Raw genomic sequence first — 21,644 nt, 5'->3', positions numbered from 1 at the left:
TACAAAAAAAAAAACATCTGTTCAAACATTGGCTTGAAATATTTCCCATTTCGTGTTTTTTTTTGCAGAGAAAGAGAAAGGTTTCAATGTCAAATAAGCCTAATACTAGGCAATATAAAAATCTAACAAGCCCCTGAGTAGTTGAGTCAACAGCAAACTGTTGCTGTCAACATTTATATATAACAATGGTCTGATGCATGCAAAAGTATAATAATAACAACACACATCTTAGTGAATGCACCAGATACCATCAACAATAACAACAACAAATATGCATTTTCCAAGCCAACAAATGGCATAGTAATATGACCAAATGTCCTCCCAAAAGTATACTATAGAGATTGCAATGAGAATCAATAGGTTTAGTTTTCGATTTTTCAAAATTTAAAAAGGACGACATTCGATATTTGGAACAGTCGATTATTCGATGCCTCGTCTTTTTTAAAAACTTAACAAAAATTATTTTCAAGCCAACAAATGACACAGTAATAACACCAAAAGACCCCCAAAAGTAATCTATAGAGATTGTAATGAAAATTAAAAGGTTGAATATTCGATTTTTTTACTTTGAAAAAGTCTTTTGGTTAAATTTTAGATTTTTAAAAAATAAAAAATAACTTTAAAATTTTAAAAATAACTTAAATTTTAAAAATAACTGATATGTGATAATTTAAAATTTTTGGATGTATTTTCAGCAATTTTGAAAAAGTCGTTTGGAATAGTAGACTTCTAGTCTTTTTAAAAAATTAAATAAAATAATTTTTGCGATAACTGAAAAGTAGATTTTTGACGTCACCACCTTCGATTTTTGGATGAGCATTTTTCAGCATCAAGTGTTTTATATCTTATTCCTCATTCAATTCAAATTCAACTTTTCGTTAAAGTTCGAATGGTCTATTTTGGTCAGCACAAAATTCGATAGGTCGATATGACACGATTAAAAAAAAAAACAAAAGTCGATTAGTATGAAGTTTACAAAATGACTGCTTTGAGTTTTCCTTTTTTGGCAAAAAGGACAATATTACCTGATTTTCAAAAAAATCCAAAAATCGAGTTGGTCGATTTTGAATATTACAAAACGTCGAATTTGAGTTTTCGACTCTTTTTGCAAAAATTCGATTATTCAATCTTCGAATTTTGTATCCCTAATATGCTAAGCTCTATATAATATCGAGCGTTTGTTCGTTTACTATATGTGATGAGTTCAGAAGAGCAGAGTTTGTCTGGGGGCAACAAAACAAAATTCTTTCTTCGTATTTTAATCTGTACGAAAGATTATGACGACACTGATGACATCGACAACAAAATGAGATGCTAACTTGATGACCTTTGACTTTCACTGCCATCGATGGTTTGCGGTAGAGATATACAGTTTTCTGATACTGATTATTTTTTGATGAATGTATAACAATTCAGGAACAAGTAAATTTGATATATAACCAAGTACCAAAAATGTAAGATTTCGACAAATAAAATTTCATTAAAAAAAAATTAAAAAGCTTTGAACGCTTAAAAATTTTTTTTTTAATTATTATACCATCTAAATTCTATGTTGGATGGTTTTAGGTTTACCTCGTAACTTCACAAAATTTTAACTCAACAAATGGAAGCCCTCTAATCCAGGCTTCATTTTGACATAACACAAAATTAAATAAAACTTTGTTGCTTGCGGGAAAAACTTTTAATTCAATTTCATTCTTGTATCTTTTCTTATATTCTTACTTTACTACGAAAATCCTATTAAAAAAACTGAAGCATACTTTAGGGATTCTAATATATTCCAAAAGCTTTATCTACTTTTTGGAGTTAGTTTTTTCTTCAATACTCTTATACTATTTTCCATGCCTAACTTTTATTTTCGTTCATCTCTTTCAGATTGTGCTCTAAGATTGCCAAGTTAAAATTTTAATGATACAACAAGATGGGAAATGGTATGAACAAGGTAAGTTTCCCCCACAATACCAAAGTAAATAGAACATATGTAGGCAATAGGGTGGGTCGAGTAGAACAAAGGTGTTGTTCTAACATATTTTTTTTTATTGTAGCTAAAAATGTCGAGAAAAAATCAAATAATAACTATTAGATTTTTGGAAAATTTAGTCATTGAAAATAAAATGCCATAATCAAATCTGAACACGCCTAGCTATCATGGTTGCCACAAAAATGGTAGATTTTTTTACAAATCCTTACAAATAAAATCTTACAAAAACTTTCTATAGGAATAAAAGATTGCAAAAATTTTCTATATAAAAATTTTTTTCAAAAATTTTCTATAAAAATCAAATTTTTCAAAAAATTTCTGTAGAAATAAAATTTTGACAAAAATTTTACCAAACGTTCAAAAAAGATTTTTTAAATTTTGTAGATGTTTTGGTAAATTTTTCTTAAAATTTTGGTTGATTGTTTTTGGGACGAGTGCTATACATGTTTTAACCCCAGCAAGTGGATATTACCATAGTCTTAAGTATGAATCAGGCGGAGAAAGAATACAATCCCTTGAAAATCTAAATTTCCATACTTCGAATGTACATCATTTCTTCCTATAACTGGTCTGAGTGAAAATAAGGATTGATCGTAAAAGCCACAATGTCAAATTGTCTCGTATAAGACAGGATTTTATTTTACGGGGAATTTAATTAAGGGTTCATTTTACTCTCAAGAATTTAGTCGATACACGGCATACAGGATTTTGAAAGAAATTTTTCTTTTTTATTTAATTTTTCCTTTAATTTTTCATATAACGTCTCTTTGTAGGTATTGCCTGGTCTTTACGTAGGCAATTATCGAGACTCCAAAGATACCCAACAATTGGACAAATTCAAAATTACCCACATAGTTGCCATACATGATAGTCCGCGTCGATTACTGCCGGTAAGTTGAGACAGACAGATCCCGAAAGTCTATCAGTTTAACATCTCTCTATTTTTATATATTGCCCAGGATAAACACTATCTATGCGTTATGGCTGCTGATACACCAGATCAAAATCTATCACAATATTTTACCGTCTGCAATGATTTCATTCATGCTGCCCGTTTGAGAGAGGGCAATGTCCTCATCCATTGTTTGGCTGGAATGTCACGTTCAGTCACGGTTGCCGTAGCCTATATAATGACTGCCACAAATCTCTCTTGGAAGGATGCTTTGAAGGTGGTGCGTGCTGGTCGAGCAGTGGCCAATCCCAATGTGGGATTTCAAACGCAGCTGCAAGAGTTCGAAATGTACCGCTTGAGTGAGGAGAGACGACGTCTAAGGGAACGTTATCCATCGTTGGCTTTGGAGAAACTGGATCGTATGAAATGTATGGCTGCCCTGGACAACTATGAGGAGCTCTTGCAAAATCGTGATATATGTGAGGGGAATTGTGTGCGTGGTGAAAAATGTCCCACAGGTGCGTTGGTATTAGATGTTAAGGAACAAGGGGCACAATCATCCCATGATAACACTAAGCACTCCGCCCACAGCACAAGTGGCAAAAACGTTAGTTACACTTTATCTTTTGCTACCGAACAATGGAAAACCCCCAGAAATTCCAAGAAATCATTGTCATTCATAGGCTTTGAGGCAACGACTCTGAAAATGGAAGATGATCATGGTGAAGTTATAATGGAAAATGTTATACTCTATAAGCCCATGGAATCATCACCAGGAACAGAATCTGATTAGAGAATATTTGAGAATCACTTACAGTCATTATTGTATAAACACTTTATAAACCTTTAATAAAAACCTTTTTGTTTACTTGAAATAATTTACAGAGCCAGATCGTTCATCATTCATTCTGCACTCGATTTTGAATTCCTGATGAAGATGAAGTTTTGCATGTGTGTTTCCATTTTCTCTGTTTTCTTTGTGTGTATTTTTTGAAACAGGTGTTTGCAACATGGACCCCACCAAAGGTCTTTTCCGCCGACGACCTTCATCTGCCTCAACACGATCACGCCTACGGCCACAAGCATCGACGGGAGGCGTTACCACCGCTCAATCGTGTCCAAATTCTCCTAAGCACTCAGGTCAAGGCGGCATGAGTGCTACGCGTCGTTCATTGGGCGGCGATCGAATACCTGAAGACGAAGAGGCCCACCTTAGTCCTACCACCTCGGAGGCTGCTGAATATGCTGCAGCCATAGAGGCCAGTAAAAAAGAAGCAGCAGAACGTCAACAACAGCAGCGACAACTGCAACGGTCACCCTCGAGAAACTCGACACGGTCACCGCGTGTCAGTAGTGCTGGTAGTCGTTTGACGGGCAATGGAAAAACCGAAAATTCACCCAAGACGCAAAGATTAAATGCGGGTGCAAGTGGTAGTACCGCAGCTACTGCTGCTTCTGCTGGTGGCACAGCAAATTTACAACGCAGTGCCAGTACGGTGAGTGGCTTGGCGGTGCGCCCTCGCAGTAGTCCTGCTGGTTTACATTCGTACACAGGTGCGTAGAGACTTAACACTGCAAGGTTTGGGTCTATTCTCTTATAGAAAAGTCTTTGTCGTCGTCAGGTTCCGTGCCATCGTCCGTCCATGGCTCACGTGTCGATTTGCGCGACACTGATAAAGGATCTGCTATTTATTTAGGATGCACTGCACCGCGCAATTCTACCCTCTCACTGGCCTCGTCAGGCTCCTCAGCACCACCCTCACCGGCAAGAACACCACCAGTAAGTCCCAGACATGGTGTACGAAGGTAAGTTTTTTGAGCGATGATTGCATGAATTAACTAAGGCCTAAGTGAAGGTCTCAGGTGGCTTGAATCGACTTCTTATGGGTTTAGAAAATGCTTTTTATTCTGATCTGCTTGAAATTCGAAATGTATTGATATTTGAGGTGTGCAAGGGAACCGATGGTCATGGCGGTCATAACCGAAATCTGGATACCCAAGTAAATAATTTAGATCAATGACTACCAGCGGGGGAGAAAATGAATCTATACAAATATTTTTATTTGACCTGATTATCCTGAGTTTGTTCCTTGAATGCAGATACCAGATTTAGTCTCTTAAGGACGGTTTTTTTCTGGCCAATTAAACACTTCCTGTATTATTATTGTTTTGTACATTACATACATTTACAACGGCTTAACGAAAACTTCGATTTTCTTTTCAGATCTGCAAGTCTAGTGAAGAAAACAAGATGAAATCGCTTGTCACCCACCATACAGCGAAATTTATGAATAGTGAACGTCTGGAGTAGAAGGAATGACTGTCTTTTGATTGAAGGCTTCTTGTAAAACAACAAATATAAAATCAAATAACTACACTACCTATATACACCATTATTTGGATAAGCTCTTTCTGCAAAGTTTTGTTAGAAGCTTAAAAGCTAAGCAAGGCTAATCCTAAGAAGATATTTTTCTTCATTAGCTTACCAATCATAAATCTTTCCAAGCATCATTGGCATTTGATAAGCAATTATATAAGATTTCTAAAATCTCATTATACTAAACTTAAAAAAACAACAACAATTTTCCAAATGAACAAAAAACAAAAATCTGACAATTAAATTCCATTTGTATTTACTCTTTAATGTAAAATTTATAACACAAACTAAAACTATATTCTAGATCCATTTATGTAAAAAGAATTAAAATAGTAAAAGACCACATATACATAAATTTATTTTATTACACACAAGAAAATTATATATTTTGATATTTTATAGGAAATTTTAAAATGCAGTGAAATTATTAAAAAAAAACCTAATTGGAGAAGAAAATTTTATTTTACAGAAAATTTTGTCAAAATTTTATTTCTATAGAATATTTTGTTAATTTTTTTTATAAAAAATGTCAATTTTATTTCAATAGAAAATTTTGTCAAAATTTTATTTCTATAGAAAATTTTGTCTAAATTTTATTTCTACAGAAAATTTTGTTAACATTTTATTTCTATAGAAAATGTTTTCAAAATTTTATTTCTTTAGAAAATTTGATAAATTTTATATTTCTATAGAAAATTTTTTGTACCTATTTTATTAACATTCATAAACTGTTTTTGACAGATATTTCTAACTTTAAAATGATCGATTAGTCGACTTTGGTGAGTTAGCTTAGGCCGATATCGACTTCACCTGCCATAAGACTGCGACTATCCACCTTCTTACAAAAATTACCTAACTCCAAATAAAGTGCTGTCGTAAATTTCCTATAAATTACAAACTATATCGTTTCCTGTGTAGTATTGAAACTTCGTCTGTAATGAATTTAATAAGAACAATCTGGAACAATTGTCAACAAACCAAACAAAATCTTTAACATTAAATCCTTTTTCTACCTATTTTAACTATAAGCTATATACATACGTACATACATACCTACATGCATATTGTATTTAGTTTATAATACAAACAACAAATGATCCATAGAGTGGATAATCTCAACTTTTAAGCTAAAATTGTAAATTCCTAGATATTTATTATTTACCTACAACATAACATAGTCTAAATTTATTTATACAAATATACAAAATGGAAATATGTACATACACACACACAGAGAAAAGATTGGTCGGAAATGGGAGTTGTAATCTTGAAATTTGTTTCTCCAACCAGTATCATTCGAGTATAGATCAATTGAACTACAAATAACTACAACTGCCAACTAATAGTTGTAGCCAGTGATGCCAATTTGGTGCTTTTAGCACCAAATGGAAACGGAAACTTGTACTCTCGAAATTCTCTTGGGTAAAGAAATGAGAACACAAGAGCATTCCGTACAATGAACTCTACAAAAAAAATTCTTCTATTTTGATAGAAATGGATATTTGTACTCCTAATTTGGAGAAACTCTCTTTATACTCACATTCTAAGAGAATTTCATGCAAAAACAGATTTTACAAACAACAACAACAACGTTTTGTAAAGGGTGGTTGTTGGCTGAGCGAGGTTAAGAGTATGAAATGTTGCGACAATTGAGAATTTAATTTTATAAAGCTAACTGCTAGCAGAACAGTAATGATTTTGGCGGGATTTTTGTCTGCCATTTTCTTGGAAAAAGAGAGCGGAAACATTTTTGTATATAATGTAAACAGAAAGTTGCAAACGTGTGCAAATAAATTGAAGCTTAAGCTATGCGAAGCTAAAGCAGACAATGAATTGGAATGGATATATTTGTCCTATTAATATTTAGGAAATAAATAAAATAAATTATGGCCAGGAAAACCATTAATAGTAAATTGTCGTATAATGTAATAACATTTTTATAATTCCAAAACGTTTTGTTTTATAATTTACTAAATCTATATGTTCGTTGCAATCAATCAATGTAAATGTAACATAACATATATGCATTCGCTTATAACTTACCTTAAACTCGCCGTTTTTCTTAGTATATTCCAACGAATTCACTTTTGTTTGTTAATAAATACCGCGAAACGGAACACAAAATTGAATAAAACACTAAACACATTCACACACATGATATGATCAAGGCTCAACTTCCGCGCGATATTAAAAATAAACCGAACGAGGCCAGAGTAAAATCAAAACTAACAAGCTTAAGCAATGTTGGTGGTGGATACCATGCAAAAATACTTTTTAAGTAAGTAAGGAGACTGAGCGGATATAGATCTCTACTCCAAAAACATGGAAACGGGAATTTCCTCTCCTGAATTATTGAGATGCTCTCTTTTTCCAACACGAGAGCATAAAATATGGAGATTTATTTGTAAAAACTCGTAATCAATGGTGCCTCTTTAGTGTATTTTCAAAAAAGTACCAATTTGGTGCTTTTCGTTTCCTTTTAGTGCTTTTGCTGTTTTTTTCAATTTGAGCAGAGATTATTTCGATTGACAAAAACGTATGTAGTGCATTTGAGTGTTAGTAATTGTAATATATTTTTGGTGCTTTCGGTCGTTCGGGAGTTTGCATCATTGGTTGTACAACAAATGGAGAGAGAAATTTGCTTCCCCCCCCAACTACTCCCTGTGTGTTTGTATGACAAGAGAACTATAAAAAAAAGTGATTTGAAAGACCTCATCTCTCCCATCTATAGAATATGATTTTGTTAATAGATATTTATGTATAGATAAACATTGCGGCACATGTTTATATGTGTAAGAGAACATGTAAATCATATGAAAGAATGTATGTACGAATATTTCTAGACAATTTTTAATTACAGCAAACTCACCGTTGGTACCTTTAACCAGTTTAATGGAAAGAATGAAACAGAACGTATCTTCATGTTACCTGTTCACCAAAAATAAAATCTTAGAAATATTTTAATAGCAACATTATACCTAGCACAAAACCTTTATAATAAATAACCACTTATATTCAAATAACTGAAGCTCGCATCATGATATGTAACTGTAATGAGAGAGAAACCCGTAATTGTAAAATGTGGAGAACATTGAAAATGAAACAGAGAGATGATTCAAAAACACTCTGTTATTTATTTATTTATTTCAATTAACCCTATGACAGCCGAAATTGCATTTTTATATTACTTACAAGTGTATTTTTATAGCTTCTGCGAAGTTGAAATAAGAGCGAGCGATAACAAATGCTAGACATTAAAAAAATTCTGTAAAAAATTTAATACCTAATTTTTGCACCATAAGAAAATTTAGTTGAAATGGTGTTTGTTAAAAAAAATCAAAAAAATTGTTTGTTTAATATTTGAATTGATGAGTGAATTTCCATTTGAATCAATAGTTTGCCTATTAAGGTGGGTACTAAGTTCGAGTTTAGCCGCTAAAATCGCTAAAGTGAAAACTAAATCAGTAAGAAAAAGGCATAAAATTATACATATTTGTTGCAAATTTTTTTATAACTTGATGGGGAAAAGCCCAAAGCAAATTTTCGCAAAGTTTGTATTCCTTAGAATGGATTATTAAAGAAAAGTAATCATGAAAAAATGACGAGTTTAGCGGCTAAACTTGAACTTAATACCCACCTTTGCAGTCAAAGTAGCAGTACTTTGTTTTCTGCAAACGAGACAAATTTTCAGCAGACACAAAAAATCTGAAATAAAAAATTTGTGTTTCTATTATTACTGACATCTTCCTTTGAACTTCCTAAGAGAAACTATAACGGCTATTATTTTATTTTTTTACTAACTATTCAATAGGAATAGGAACAAAGAATACATCATTTAAACTAATGATTGAAAAATGAATTACATTATTCAGATTGAAAAATGAATTACATTATTACAAATTGTTGGGATATTATTTTAAAATATCAGATTAAACAAACCCAATATTATCCCCATCTTTATGTCCTTGGTATATTTCCTAAATTAATTTCTATTTATACAAACTTAACAAAAATTTTTGAGTGTGGGTTTACTACAGTCTCACCATTTGGAAAATATTTAGAATTATTTACACATTTTGTTCTATTCATATAGCTTGATATTAGTGACGTTACATATACTATATATATACAAACCATAATATATTTATATATATATATAATTGTATAATTAGAAATGAAAAATGAAATTGAATTGTTTGTTAAAATTAAATTTAGACTTTTTATACCAAAATAAGAAGAAAAAATGCAAAACTATTAATTTTTTATACCAGCAAGTTGTTACAAATTGTTAAAAGTAGAGAAAAAAAACTAAAATTCTGCATACATTAAAGCTTTATAAAACAGAAAATATTGTAAAAGAATTAAAAAAAATATTAATTGATTATTACAATAAAAAAAAAAATAATGTTCAAATGCATTGTTTTTTTCATTTCGATTTTTATAAAGAAAACATACACACACACAATTGTCCTAACATTTATATATCACATGGACCCCTGAATACCCAGTTTTATGGCGTTATGCATGGTTCATAAGGAAATGCCCGTAATTCTTAAAGAAAGTAAAGGGTATGCTTTTGTTTGATATTTTAAGGGATAATTGGCCTAAGACGATTAGACTCAAACGTCAATCGGAAGCCACCGCCAATATTTTTTTATGTTATTTGTTGAGCATTTGGAAACCCACATTTTTATCCGATATTTACCTGAAGGTGGAGGCTGAATCGATACAGATCTCCCAATTTTAAATATCTGGATTTTATTTTGATTTTTTTTTTTTGAAAATTTTTAAACTTTTCTTATCCGCTCTCTAAATTATTAATGAGGTTAAGTCAGAGCGATATATAAGTTCTTTATTTCCTATTGGAAGATATCACTCGCATGCTGTCTTCTTACATATCTGCCCAAATTTAATGATTTTTAGTGCGGCTTCATAATACTATACTAAAATCCTGGCAAAATCCAAGAAGTCCAAACCTACACCACCATACAAATTCAAATTCAAAAAAAAAAAAAAACGAGAAACATAAAACAAAAATACGCCTGAACCTTCAAATTACCACAAGGCTGGCAAAACAAATCAAAGCACTCACTAAATAAAAAAATTCTCGTAGAAGGTATGTTAAATAAAAATATATTTATAAATAAATATAAACCCTATTCTTGAAATTGAATAATGGCATATTTGAAAACAGGCAAATTGTTAAAACAACATTTATTTTAATGATTTTTTATATATATCTATTATACATATAATGAAAGTTTGTTAAACGAATTGTTAAGTTTTACTTGGACAATTGATAAAGAAGTTTTGAACAAACAATAATTCGAAAGAGAAACTATACTTATGTATATCATCGATAAAAAAGAGAACCAAAACAAAACAAAAAACAACTGCTTAAATAAAAACAAATATATAACAATAATAAAAAACAATACAAGGATTTTACATTTAAAATTTCCTCATAGAAGGATATACATAAAATTTTGGCCTACCTATTAAGTAAGTATATCACGAATTGAATTGGTTATATAATTATAATGCATATTATGGGATTGGGGGCGGTATATTTATTTAACAACATTAATACAATTAAATAAATTTTAATGAACTTTCCTACTCCTAGAGCATGGATAGTTTTCTTTTGAAGAACATAAGAACCTTTAAAATACCACAATTTCATTGAAAGCTTTAAGAAAATTTGCTTTCCATTTTCTTTGTTTTGTTTTGTTTAAATTTTTAAATATATAATAATACACTCACACATCCATATAAATTAAGTACATATTAATTTCAAATTCTTAAAAATATTTAAAAATTTACAAAACATCTAGATTGGATTATTAAATAAAATAAATAGACTAGAGACACTTAGATTTTCAGCATTTGCCAAAAAAAAATTAATAAAAAATTTCTTTTAAAATAATCTGTTTTTGATTATATGCAAGCATTACACACACAATTGTGGTGTAGGGCAAAATATTGGGACTGGGCCTAATACTATTTGTATTAGCCATTCTAACGAAAATATTCCTAATCATCTTTGTTTATGATCAACACCAACATATTTAATATTTGTGTATACTTTTTTTGGAATAAACTTTTACATACACATCCTTTTAACTACATAAAAAATATATTTTTCTAATATATGAACACATTTATAATTTCGGAATTTCCACTAAGCAAAAATGTAGTTACGTTGTTTTTTTCTGTTACTGTTTTCTTAAACTACTGTTGTCATTTGGTTTTGGCATCTCCTCAAGAAAGGAGTTGAAAACTATTTCTGATATAAGAAAATTATTGTATTCGTTTAGTAACATTTGACATTTATGATTACGAATTCGATTTTGGATTTCATTTCATTTCATTTCGTTTTTGTTTTTTTTTTTTTTTTTTTTAAGTTTCCTTGTGATTCAGCAAGAGCGGCGTATTGGCTGTGGGATAGGAGGAAGGACGTCTTTGGCGTTGGAGATTGGTTAAATCATCACAGCTTTGGCAAGATAACGTAGATTCTTCGTAGCGTGAATGACAAGAGGCTCCCGAAGATCGACGTAGGCCAGTGTAAGAGTCGGTAATCACTTCTAAAAGGGCTTCATCGCTAGAATGGAAAATAAGCAATGATAATTTATTGTGTTATTTTTTATTAACACACAATATAGGGTCTATATGGGAACTATATCAAAATCTCTACCATCATTTTAACACTACAATAGAATGCAAATATTTCAAATTTCACATAAATTAACTAACAATTGTTGGATCTCAGACACGCTTGCCGCCAGCAATATTTGAGGATAATTTTACCAAAAATCTACCAAATTTAAAACTATTTCTTATTTTGAAATTTTTGAACAAATGTGGTTTTGTGATTAGTATGCTTTTTTTGAAAGAATATTATTATATTATATATCATGATCCATTCCATTAGTGACTATTTTTGGGTGTATAATTATTCCTTAATTTTTAAAATTTAAATGTTTTAACGATTTTAGCTTGCTCCCAAAAGGGAGAACTTACTCACAATGGATTTTGATAGCATGACCTTACACGAACATAAAAATTTTCGAAGATATTGAGTTAATATAATTTTTTGTCAAAATTTTATTTCCATAGAAAATTTTGCCAAGATTTTATTTCTATATAAAATTTTGTCAAAATTTTATTTCCATAGAAAATTTTGTCAGCATTTTATTTCTATATAAAATTTTGTCAACATTTTATTTCTATAGAAAATTTTGTGAACATTTTATTTCTATAGAAAATTTTGTCAAAATTTTATTTCTATATAAAATTTTGTCAAAATTTTATTTCTATAGAAAATTTTGTCAAAACTTTATTTCTATAGAAAATGTTATTTCTATAGAAGATTTTATCAAAATTTTATTTCTATACAAAATTTTCGGTAAATTTTATTTATATAGAAAATTTTGTCAAAATTTTATTTGTATAGAAAAGTTTGTCAAAATTTTATTTCTATAGAAGATTTTATCAAAATTTTATTTCTATAGAAAATTTTCTGTAAATTTTATTTTCATAGAAAATTTTGTCAGCATTTTATTTCTATATAAAATTTTGTCAACATTTTATTTCTATAGAAAATTTTGTCAAAATTTTATTTCTATAGAAAATTTTGTCAAAATTTTATTTCTTTAGAAAATGTTGTCAAAATTTTATTTCTATAGAAAATTTTGTCAAAATTTTATTTCTATAGAAAAGTTTTGTCAACATTTTATTTGTATAGAAAGGTTTGTCAAAATTGTATTTCTATAGAAGATTTTAGCAAAATTTTATTTCTATAGAAGATTTTCTGTAAATTTTATTTCCAAAGAATATTTTGTCAAAATTTTATTTCTATAGATGATTTTGTCAAAATTTTATTTCTATAGAAAATTTTGTCAAAATTTTATTTCTATAGAAATGTTGTCAAAATTTTATTTCTATAGATGATTTTAGCAAAATTTTATTTCTATAGAAAATTTTGTCAAAATTTTATATCTATAGAAAATTTTGTCAAAATTTTATATCTATAGAAAATTTTGTGAAAATTTTATTTCTATATTTGGGAGGTTCCAATTATGAGAGATTAATTCTAATGTATTATTATAGCAAAAACATCTCACGACAATTGGCCACCTTTGAGAGGCGTCCGGTTTTCAGTGTATTCAAGTTTAAGAAGTTTCACTGTATATGCTTAATGGAACTAAAAGAAAAAATAACTAGTACAAAAATCTATCCTGGACCTAAGTTCACATTGGCATCAAAACGAAAACAATTGGTCGTTTGGAACCTAAGATACACTTCTATGCTCCCATTCTCTCACTCACCTATGATAACGATGATGTTCCAATAAAGGACCGGTGGCAAATCTCAATTTCTTTGGCGATTCCAAACTCGACGAGCGTGTTAAGGAATTGCGAGGTAAATTTTTGTTCTTCAACGATGAACGTATACCCAAATCACTGGCCACCGACAAGTGATTCATTTGCTGCTGCTGTTGTTGTTTTATTGTGCCCTGTATATATTTGTTCAAAGCCCTTGATCCGCGTCTTTGTGAACGTTCATAGGTACGCCTTTGTTTGGCCTCTTCATCCTCACCCAACAGCCAATAGGTACGTTGTTCACCTTTGCCCTTCATATTGACCATACCACGTTCCTGATAGTGATAGCCACCCAGTTTTTCGAGCAGCTCTTTACACTGCCAACTGCAATGAATTTTCAAAGGTACGCCAGAGGATTCCATGCGTGATGCCGTATTCACCGTGTCACCAAAGAGGCAATAACGTGGCATTTTAAGGCCCACCACACCAGCACATACGGGGCCCGTGTGAATACCTATACGTAAGAGTAACTTATTGTAGGGGCGATGACGAATCTTGAATTCGGAAACTGCATTAAGCAAATGCAATGACATGGACGCAATTTCAGCCGCATGCAAATCACCATTACGTATGGGTAAACCAGATACCTACAAAGAGTAAAGGAGAACTGAAATATTTGCGAAAAGACTTTAGTAAGCAATACGTACCACCATATAAGCATCGCCTATTGTTTCCACCTTGTAGACATCATAATGGCCTATGATTGAATCAAAACATGTGTAGAGGTCATTCAGGAAATCCACCACTTGTAGCGGTGTACTCTCGGCGGACATGGAGGTGAAACCGACTATATCACTAAAATATATGGAAACTTGTTCATAACTCTCGGGATCTACCTTGTGGCCTTTTTTCAATTGCTCTGCTACTGGACGTGGCAACATTTCCAGGAGCAAAGCATCAGTCTTCTTTTTTTCCTCTTGCAATTGATCGGTACGTTCATCAACCAAAGCCTCTAAATTGTTGGCATACTTCTCCATCATGGCCATCATGTTGTCAAATATGTTTGGCTTCATACCCTTACGTAGGGGTCTTAATTTGGCTCGTATTGTCTTGAAGTCTGGACGATCATCGGGTCTTTCGGCCCAACATTCTGTGAGAATTTCTCGAACACAATCAAAAGATGTTTCCAAAGGCTGCAATGAAGGCCTATAGGGATATAAGTTATCTTGAACTTGTAAAACCTTTTGTAAACACTGCATAGGAGTTAATCCGGTTTCACCAAAGGGTCCATGGCGTGTGTGAATTTCATATAGGACAATGCCAAATGAATATGAATCACCTTTTTGTGAACCCAACACCAAGGAGGCTGGGCCTTGTCGCAATAGCTCGGGTGCACGATATAAAAGTTCTGTGAATAGTAAAAAAACGAATATTAAAAAAAAATAAAAAAGAAAAATCCTCCGCAGTCGGTAGGATTCGAACCTACGCTCCCAGAGGGAATCTGATTTCTAGTCAGACGCCTTAACCGCTCGGCCACGACTGCTTGCGTTTGTATTGGGGTATATTTATGCTATGAGGTTATGGATACTTGATATTTAAGAGAGCCATTTTTTCGCATTATTCATTTCACATTTAAGAGATTCATTAGCTATTATTTTTAAGAGAAAAACGACTATTATTGAGAGAGAGAAATATATAAATAGAGAAACAGTGTTGGACAAAATTAGCGAGTACTTTTTGGGTACATTTATGTGTACGAAATGATTTCTTTCATGCGATTGTATTGTCTACCAGTGTTGCAAAAGGGTGCAAATGAAGCATTTGGACTAGAAACGGATACAGAATTTTATTTTGGGGATCCAAGCACTAATTTATAATTTTGCTCAGCTACAATTTTCTGCAATTGGGAAGTCATTTCGTGAGGACTCGGGCCTAAATGTTGCCCTTCCATCAGTGTTTATCTTTGATTTGGACAATATATCCCATAAATATAGAAATGACGAAGATGGTTCGCCATCATATTTATCTACCACCCAATTTTATTACTTGAGTATTTAGAAATTAATTTTCGTCCATAAATATATGGTGACCGAAGTCTCATTTTTCGAATATTCGGAAGACAATCACCTGTTTCCAGGTATTGAGTTTCGAAATCTTGATCTTATTGCAGCTCTTAAGCCGATATGAGTATAAATTTTATATTTTTTTCAATTTTTAAATTATTACCGATTTTCTGCCGCAGAGCCCATTTCTTTATTTTTTTCATAAAAACTTGTCAAAAATGTAATGGAAATTTTTTGTGAGGAATTTTGATTTAAATTGGGGTTTTGGGTACGAAAGCTTCCTAATTCGGGGAGAAGAGCCAACAAAAATACTGCTCTACAATAATAGTATAAAATTGATAGTTGGTTCGAAAAAATGTAAGAGAAGATTATTTTATTGACCTACATTTATAATAAGATCGACTAATAAATAGGAACATTAGGGAAAATAGATTTTGTTTAATTTTTACTTGTTTGGAATTCTAAAATTTTGAAATTTGTATTAATATCAAAATTATAAAATCCCAATCTTAATTAAGTAAAATTTTCTACATCGATATATATTAATTTCATGATGCTCAGTTAGGCCTTAGGTTAGCTAAACCACATACAATATTTGTAAGTAACTCACCCCACCTATTCAGGAACATAAGTGCTGCAACGAATATATCTTCAATATACTTCATGGTAACTGATAGTTAAACCCAGCGGAAATGCATGAACATGTTTGTTGAAGCTATGATTGTCACCTATCATGGCACCCAGATTAAATATTCTTCATATTTTCTATTAGCCCGGCTATATTTTCATAGTACCATATTCGTACCATACTCTTTATATATTTACCATCCCTTTAATATGAAGAGAATATGTGGAGAGAAAACTATAAACGGCCGAGAAAGAATAATTTTTTTTTAAAAGAGAATAACAGTGTTGGCACTTTCATACTATGAGAGGCATCTTGGCACTTTTTTCAAGTCGTATTGTACCAAGCAAATATGTTTATCATCTCTGAGGTAATAAACTCAATCAAACAGATAAGATTATTAAAATTAGTATCAATGTATTTTTTTATCTTTTAAAAATAGAATTTTACAACAACTTTACATTTATGAAAATATTTAATATAAGTGTTTATTTATTTATAGTCTTATGGTTTCTGTTATTATCTGTGTCCGAGAATTATACAAGCAGTCGTGGCCGAGCGGTTAAGGCGTCTGACTAGAAATCAGATTCCCTCTGGGAGCGTAGGTTCGAATCCTACCGACTGCGATAACAGTTATTTTTTTTAAATTTTTTTTTTCACAACTTACTTGTACATTTGGCCGCCATTGTCACATTGTCTGTGGAGCTATCCTCAATACCTTGCTTGAAAGCAAACAAACCAAAGTCACTCAATTTAACCACCCAGCGTGAGTCAATCAACAAATTTGAAGTGCACAAAGACCCATGGAAACGTATGGGTGATTCATGTAAATAAATGACACCCTAATGTGATGAAAAGAGGAGTGGATATTAGAAAAGAAACAAAGAGAAAAAATGGGAACCAATCAGCCAATGCTAGTTTTCTGAATAGATAAGCATCAAAGCATTGTAATGACTTACACGTATAATATCGGCTACCATTGAGGCGATAAACATGTTGTCCAGCTTGACGTCCTCATTTTCCAAAATGTCCTTTGTTAGGGGAGAAACAGCATAAAGAATTCAAAGCATGCCTGAAGAGGATTTCAGCATTCAAACCTATAGATACATACCTTTAAACTTCCTCGCGTACAATATTCCGTAATTATACAAATATTAGGAGGGTCGGTACAGGCTCCAATGAAAGCACAAATATTATCATGACGAGCATCACGGAGCTATATAAGAAAAAAATCATCAAATTCAAATTTAATGAGAATTTTGGCCATGAATGGTGACTCTTTACCAATTTCAATTCCTTTTTCATTTCTCGTGAGATGTCCACGCATTTCTTGCGTACCTTTTTAATGGCATACAATTGACCTTTATATAAACCAATGGGTGTAAAAATAGTCGTGTAGCGGAAATCTGCATCAGGATTTGAACTCAAGCTAACTTGGCTAGTTCGTATCAGAGGATGGGTTGACTGAAAAAAAAATATATTTTTACTTTTTGATACACTGGAAAACTATTGTTTTAAGTACAACGATTCTATATATTTAAAATAACAATGACATTTCTCCGATTCAAAGATTTTTTACTTGATCAAAAGTTGATCAACTTTTCATTGAAGACGTTTTGCCATTAGAGAAAGAAAATGTTGTTGGACTAAGATCAACTTGGCTTTAATAATTCTGAAAAAATTTTCAGAGTCAATTAAATTGTGAAAAAAAATGAAATAAAATTTTGACAAAATATTCTATAAAAATAAAAATTCGACAAAATTGTCTACAAAAATAAAATTTTGACAAAATTTTCTATAGAAATAAAACTTTTATAAAATTTTCTATAGAACTAAAATTCTGACAAAATTTTCTATAGAAATAAAATTTTGATAAAATTTTCTATAAATAAAATTTTGATAAAATTTTCTATAGAAATAAAATTTTGATAAAATTTTCTATAAATAAAATTTTGATAAAATTTTCTATAGAAATAAAATTTTGACAAAATTTTCTATAGAAATAAAATTTTGATACCATTTTCAATAGAAATAAAATTTTGACAAAATTTTCTATAGAAATAAAATGTTGACAAAATTTTCTATAGAAAAATTCTGACAAAATTTTTTATACAAATAAAATTTTAAGAAAAATTTCTATAGAAATAAAATTTTGACAAATTTTCTATAGAAATAAAATTTTGACAAAATTGTCCATTGAAATAAAATTTTGACAAAATTTTCCATTGAAATAAAGTGTTCCATAGAATAAAATTTTGAGAAAATTTCCTATAAACATAAAATTTTGGCAAAATTTTCCATTGAAATAAAATTTTGACAAAATTTTCCATTGAAATAAAATTGTGACAAAATTTTCCATTGAAATAAAATGTTCCATAGAAATAAAATTTTGAGAAAATTTTTTATAGAAATAAAATTTTGACAAAATTTTCTATAGAAATAAAATTTTGAGAAAATTTTTTATAGAAATAACATTTTGATAAAATTTTCTATAGAAATAAAATTTTGCTAAAATTTTCTATAGAAATAAAATTTTGACAAATTTTTTCTATAGAAATAAAATTTTGACAACATTTTCATACATCCAAAGAAAAAATACTTTCCTCCGCAATGAAATTTAGACAAACGAATTTCGCTTTGTTTAAAAATATTTTCCCTAAGAACAAACAAACTTAAATGAATGAAACGGTTATTTCTAATTTTTTTTTTATTTTTATTAAAATATTTTTTCTTATAAAAATAATACTACGTTTGTCTAAAATTTCGTTTTTCTGAAAAGAAAAAAGTCTGATGGCTTACCCTTGTCTGTTTTTGTGCATTAGATTCCTTTTCATTTTCATGCATCTGTACTTCACGAAAATCAATTTTCCACAATAGACTATCCAGTTCCTGTTCATAGCGCCAATTACGATAGAGAACCAAAGAGATTATACCCAATAAGAGTAAAGCACCACCAGCAATACCAGCTGAAATCTCACCGGTGTAACCTGGAGAGGAAATTTGTGAGACGACAACCAAGACACCAAGCCCATTAATACAATTCTGCCTTTGGATACACTACTTACTTATGCATTTTTCATCTGCAAAGCCACATTTGGGTTCAGCAGCAGGACGTCCAGCGCCCACCCACTCTATTTTGCCGTATAAATTGAGATCCTGTCACAAAAGACAACAAAGGAGCGATTATCATTATGAGGTTTAACCAAGTGTGAACTAAAGTTGTTGCTTAACTTAAACAGACAATAAATATTTATGAATGATAAGCTCACCTGCCTATAGCTCTTTTTTTTGTTTTGGTTTGGTATTATTTTTTTTTGTGTTTATTTATTTTTATAGCAACAAGTGTTAAATGGGGACATAAAAAGGTGTTTCAATACAGATTCAAATAACAAAAACAGACAAAAACGTATTGGAAAAAATATTGAAAAAGAGAAAATAAAATACAAAGAAGGATATTAAGCAGTTTCTTTACAGCAAAAATGAGATTAAGAATTTTTCAATGTGTTTATATGAAGAGGTCCTATGATTTACAATTTTTATTTACAAAAAAATATAACAACAGTGGTGAAATATTTTCTATGAACATCTTTAATAATCAATAAAATTTATTATTCCAATTAATAGCTAATTTATCAATTAATTAAATTATTTTATATTATTTTATATATTTTTTTATTCAGTCATCATTATAAAGGAAGCCAAAAAGACCTATTATACATTTACTTATTTAATTTAATTGATTCAATTAAACAACTCTTCAAGTTCAATTGCCGATTAAATGAATTAAATAGTTATTTAATTGTATTATTATTTGTTGAACCACAGTGAATGATTGATATGATCATTTGCATGATTGATACAGTTTCAATTAAATTATTTTTTTAATTGAGACCAAAATAAGCATTGCTGTTTATATCAAATGGGATAGAAAATATTTACATTTTCGATTTATTCCTATTATTAACATCGCGTCACTTGTTGTGAGAATGAACGTAAATATAGACATTTTACGAAAATTTTCTTTTTAAATTTTTCATGTCTACTTACAGGCAATTTATCACTTTGTGTCTGACTGAAAGTACCCACAGGCAGCAGACCAGGAACTGTTTTATTTTTTAGATTACACGCGAGACCTCTCGCTAATACTGTATAATTACCGGCAGCATCTCCATTTTCATCAATGTAGACATGATATCTGTAGAATTATTAAGAAAAACATTTGAATTACAACGTAGTACATACCAAAGAGTTGGCCAAAAGGAGACCTAAAAAAACCCCCGATCATGGATGACATAGAAGAGTCCCCAAATTTCCAACATTTTGGGTGAATAAAATAAGGAGATCGATCCATACGGAGACATCACGTACACAGAAAATTTTGTTAAATTTTGATAAAAATATCAAGAAAATTATTCAAAATTTGATAAAGTTATGCATTTTAGTGCATTTTTTTATCAGAAAGATATTATTAGTTTATTGCAGGAAAATTGAATAATATTTGACAAAATTTTCTATAGAAATAAAATTTTGACAAAATTTTGTATAGAAATAAAATTTTGACAAAATTTTCTATAGAAATAAAATTTTGTTGTTGTTTTTTATTTCAACTTAAAACCATACATTGACTAAACTACAAGTGTAGCTTAACCAACAGAGGAAAAGAATGTTTGTCAAATTTATTTGGGCAAAGTCCTATAGACTGCAAGATGGTTGATGTACAGCTGGGGCCAAATCACCGCAGTCGAAATCGAGTAATTCGTCATCGTAGTGTAGTTTACGCGGATCACCGCAGTCGTTATCGAATTGTTTCTACTCGAAGTTGAACACGATAGGTAGCATGCTATCGAAAACGAAGTATGTAGTGATTTTTGAGCAGAATAATGGTAAACGAAAAGAAAAAAGGTGGTGGAAATTTAATTATCATTCTATTTTGGCAAAATACATTTAAGAAAATATAATATTACTTGCATTTAGGGAAATGGATCAAAGAAAGGAATGCTCAGTAGCCGCTTCAAAAAAAAAACTTATTTTTTCAAGAACATATTTAAAAGTTTCTTTTGACAGATGAAAACGTCTTTTAAATCTATGGATGTTAAAAACACAATTGGTTAAAAGCACTCACTTCAAAATAGAATCACTTACTCTACTTCAGGCAATGCTAAAGGACTGCTTTTGTCACGAATATTTTTCCTTATTAATGCCACTTTGTACTCATCCTCTGAATCCGAAGACGAGGACAAAAAAAAACACAAAAACAATATAAATATCTCAGAAATAACATAATTTGATAACAAAAAATTATTTTGAAATTCTTCTATCTTCCAATTTCTTATTACCATATGTTTACAGCAATGTAAAAAAAAGTAGTAGACAAAATAAATTACG

General features: G+C 30.5%; 2 protein-coding genes and 2 non-coding genes across 5 annotated transcripts in view; 2 read left to right on the top strand and 2 right to left on the bottom strand.

Annotated features, from left to right (window-relative positions):
* The window catches only part of LOC142232929 (uncharacterized), a 48,662-nt gene extending 43,062 nt beyond the window's left edge, over positions 1–5,600 (top strand). For both annotated transcript variants that reach the window (XM_075303657.1, XM_075303656.1), the window contains 6 exons: positions 1,876–1,942; positions 2,755–2,871; positions 2,941–3,391; positions 3,873–4,427; positions 4,496–4,679; positions 5,098–5,600. In XM_075303657.1, the coding sequence (XP_075159772.1) occupies positions 1,922–1,942; positions 2,755–2,871; positions 2,941–3,391; positions 3,873–4,427; positions 4,496–4,679; positions 5,098–5,128 (1,359 nt within the window). In that variant the 5' untranslated portion in view covers positions 1,876–1,921 and the 3' untranslated portion in view covers positions 5,129–5,600. The remainder of the gene's footprint in view (positions 1–1,875; positions 1,943–2,754; positions 2,872–2,940; positions 3,392–3,872; positions 4,428–4,495; positions 4,680–5,097) is intronic.
* Positions 5,601–10,433: 4,833 nt separating this feature from the next.
* LOC142232927 (guanylate cyclase 32E) overlaps positions 10,434–21,644 on the bottom strand; it is a 66,893-nt gene continuing 55,682 nt past the window's right edge. The window contains exons 9-18 of the mRNA XM_075303646.1: positions 20,307–20,454; positions 19,325–19,415; positions 19,059–19,246; positions 17,544–17,723; positions 17,371–17,475; positions 17,219–17,290; positions 16,927–17,101; positions 14,279–14,979; positions 13,578–14,218; positions 10,434–11,851 (exon numbers count right to left, since the gene is read on the bottom strand). Of these exons, the coding sequence (XP_075159761.1) occupies positions 11,650–11,851; positions 13,578–14,218; positions 14,279–14,979; positions 16,927–17,101; positions 17,219–17,290; positions 17,371–17,475; positions 17,544–17,723; positions 19,059–19,246; positions 19,325–19,415; positions 20,307–20,454 (2,503 nt within the window). The 3' untranslated portion in view covers positions 10,434–11,649. The remainder of the gene's footprint in view (positions 11,852–13,577; positions 14,219–14,278; positions 14,980–16,926; positions 17,102–17,218; positions 17,291–17,370; positions 17,476–17,543; positions 17,724–19,058; positions 19,247–19,324; positions 19,416–20,306; positions 20,455–21,644) is intronic.
* On the bottom strand, positions 15,033–15,114 carry TRNAS-AGA (transfer RNA serine (anticodon AGA)). The gene has a single exon. It is a non-coding gene; the product is annotated as a tRNA-Ser (tRNA).
* TRNAS-AGA (transfer RNA serine (anticodon AGA)) lies at positions 16,804–16,885 on the top strand. Its single transcript has one exon. It is a non-coding gene; the product is annotated as a tRNA-Ser (tRNA).

The sequence above is a fragment of the Haematobia irritans genome, chromosome 4 (genome assembly GCF_050003625.1).
Source record: "Haematobia irritans isolate KBUSLIRL chromosome 4, ASM5000362v1, whole genome shotgun sequence".
NCBI classification, from domain to species: domain Eukaryota; kingdom Metazoa; phylum Arthropoda; class Insecta; order Diptera; family Muscidae; genus Haematobia; species Haematobia irritans.
Note: the sequence above shows the minus strand (reverse complement) of the source record. Positions and strands in the feature narration are given on the sequence as shown.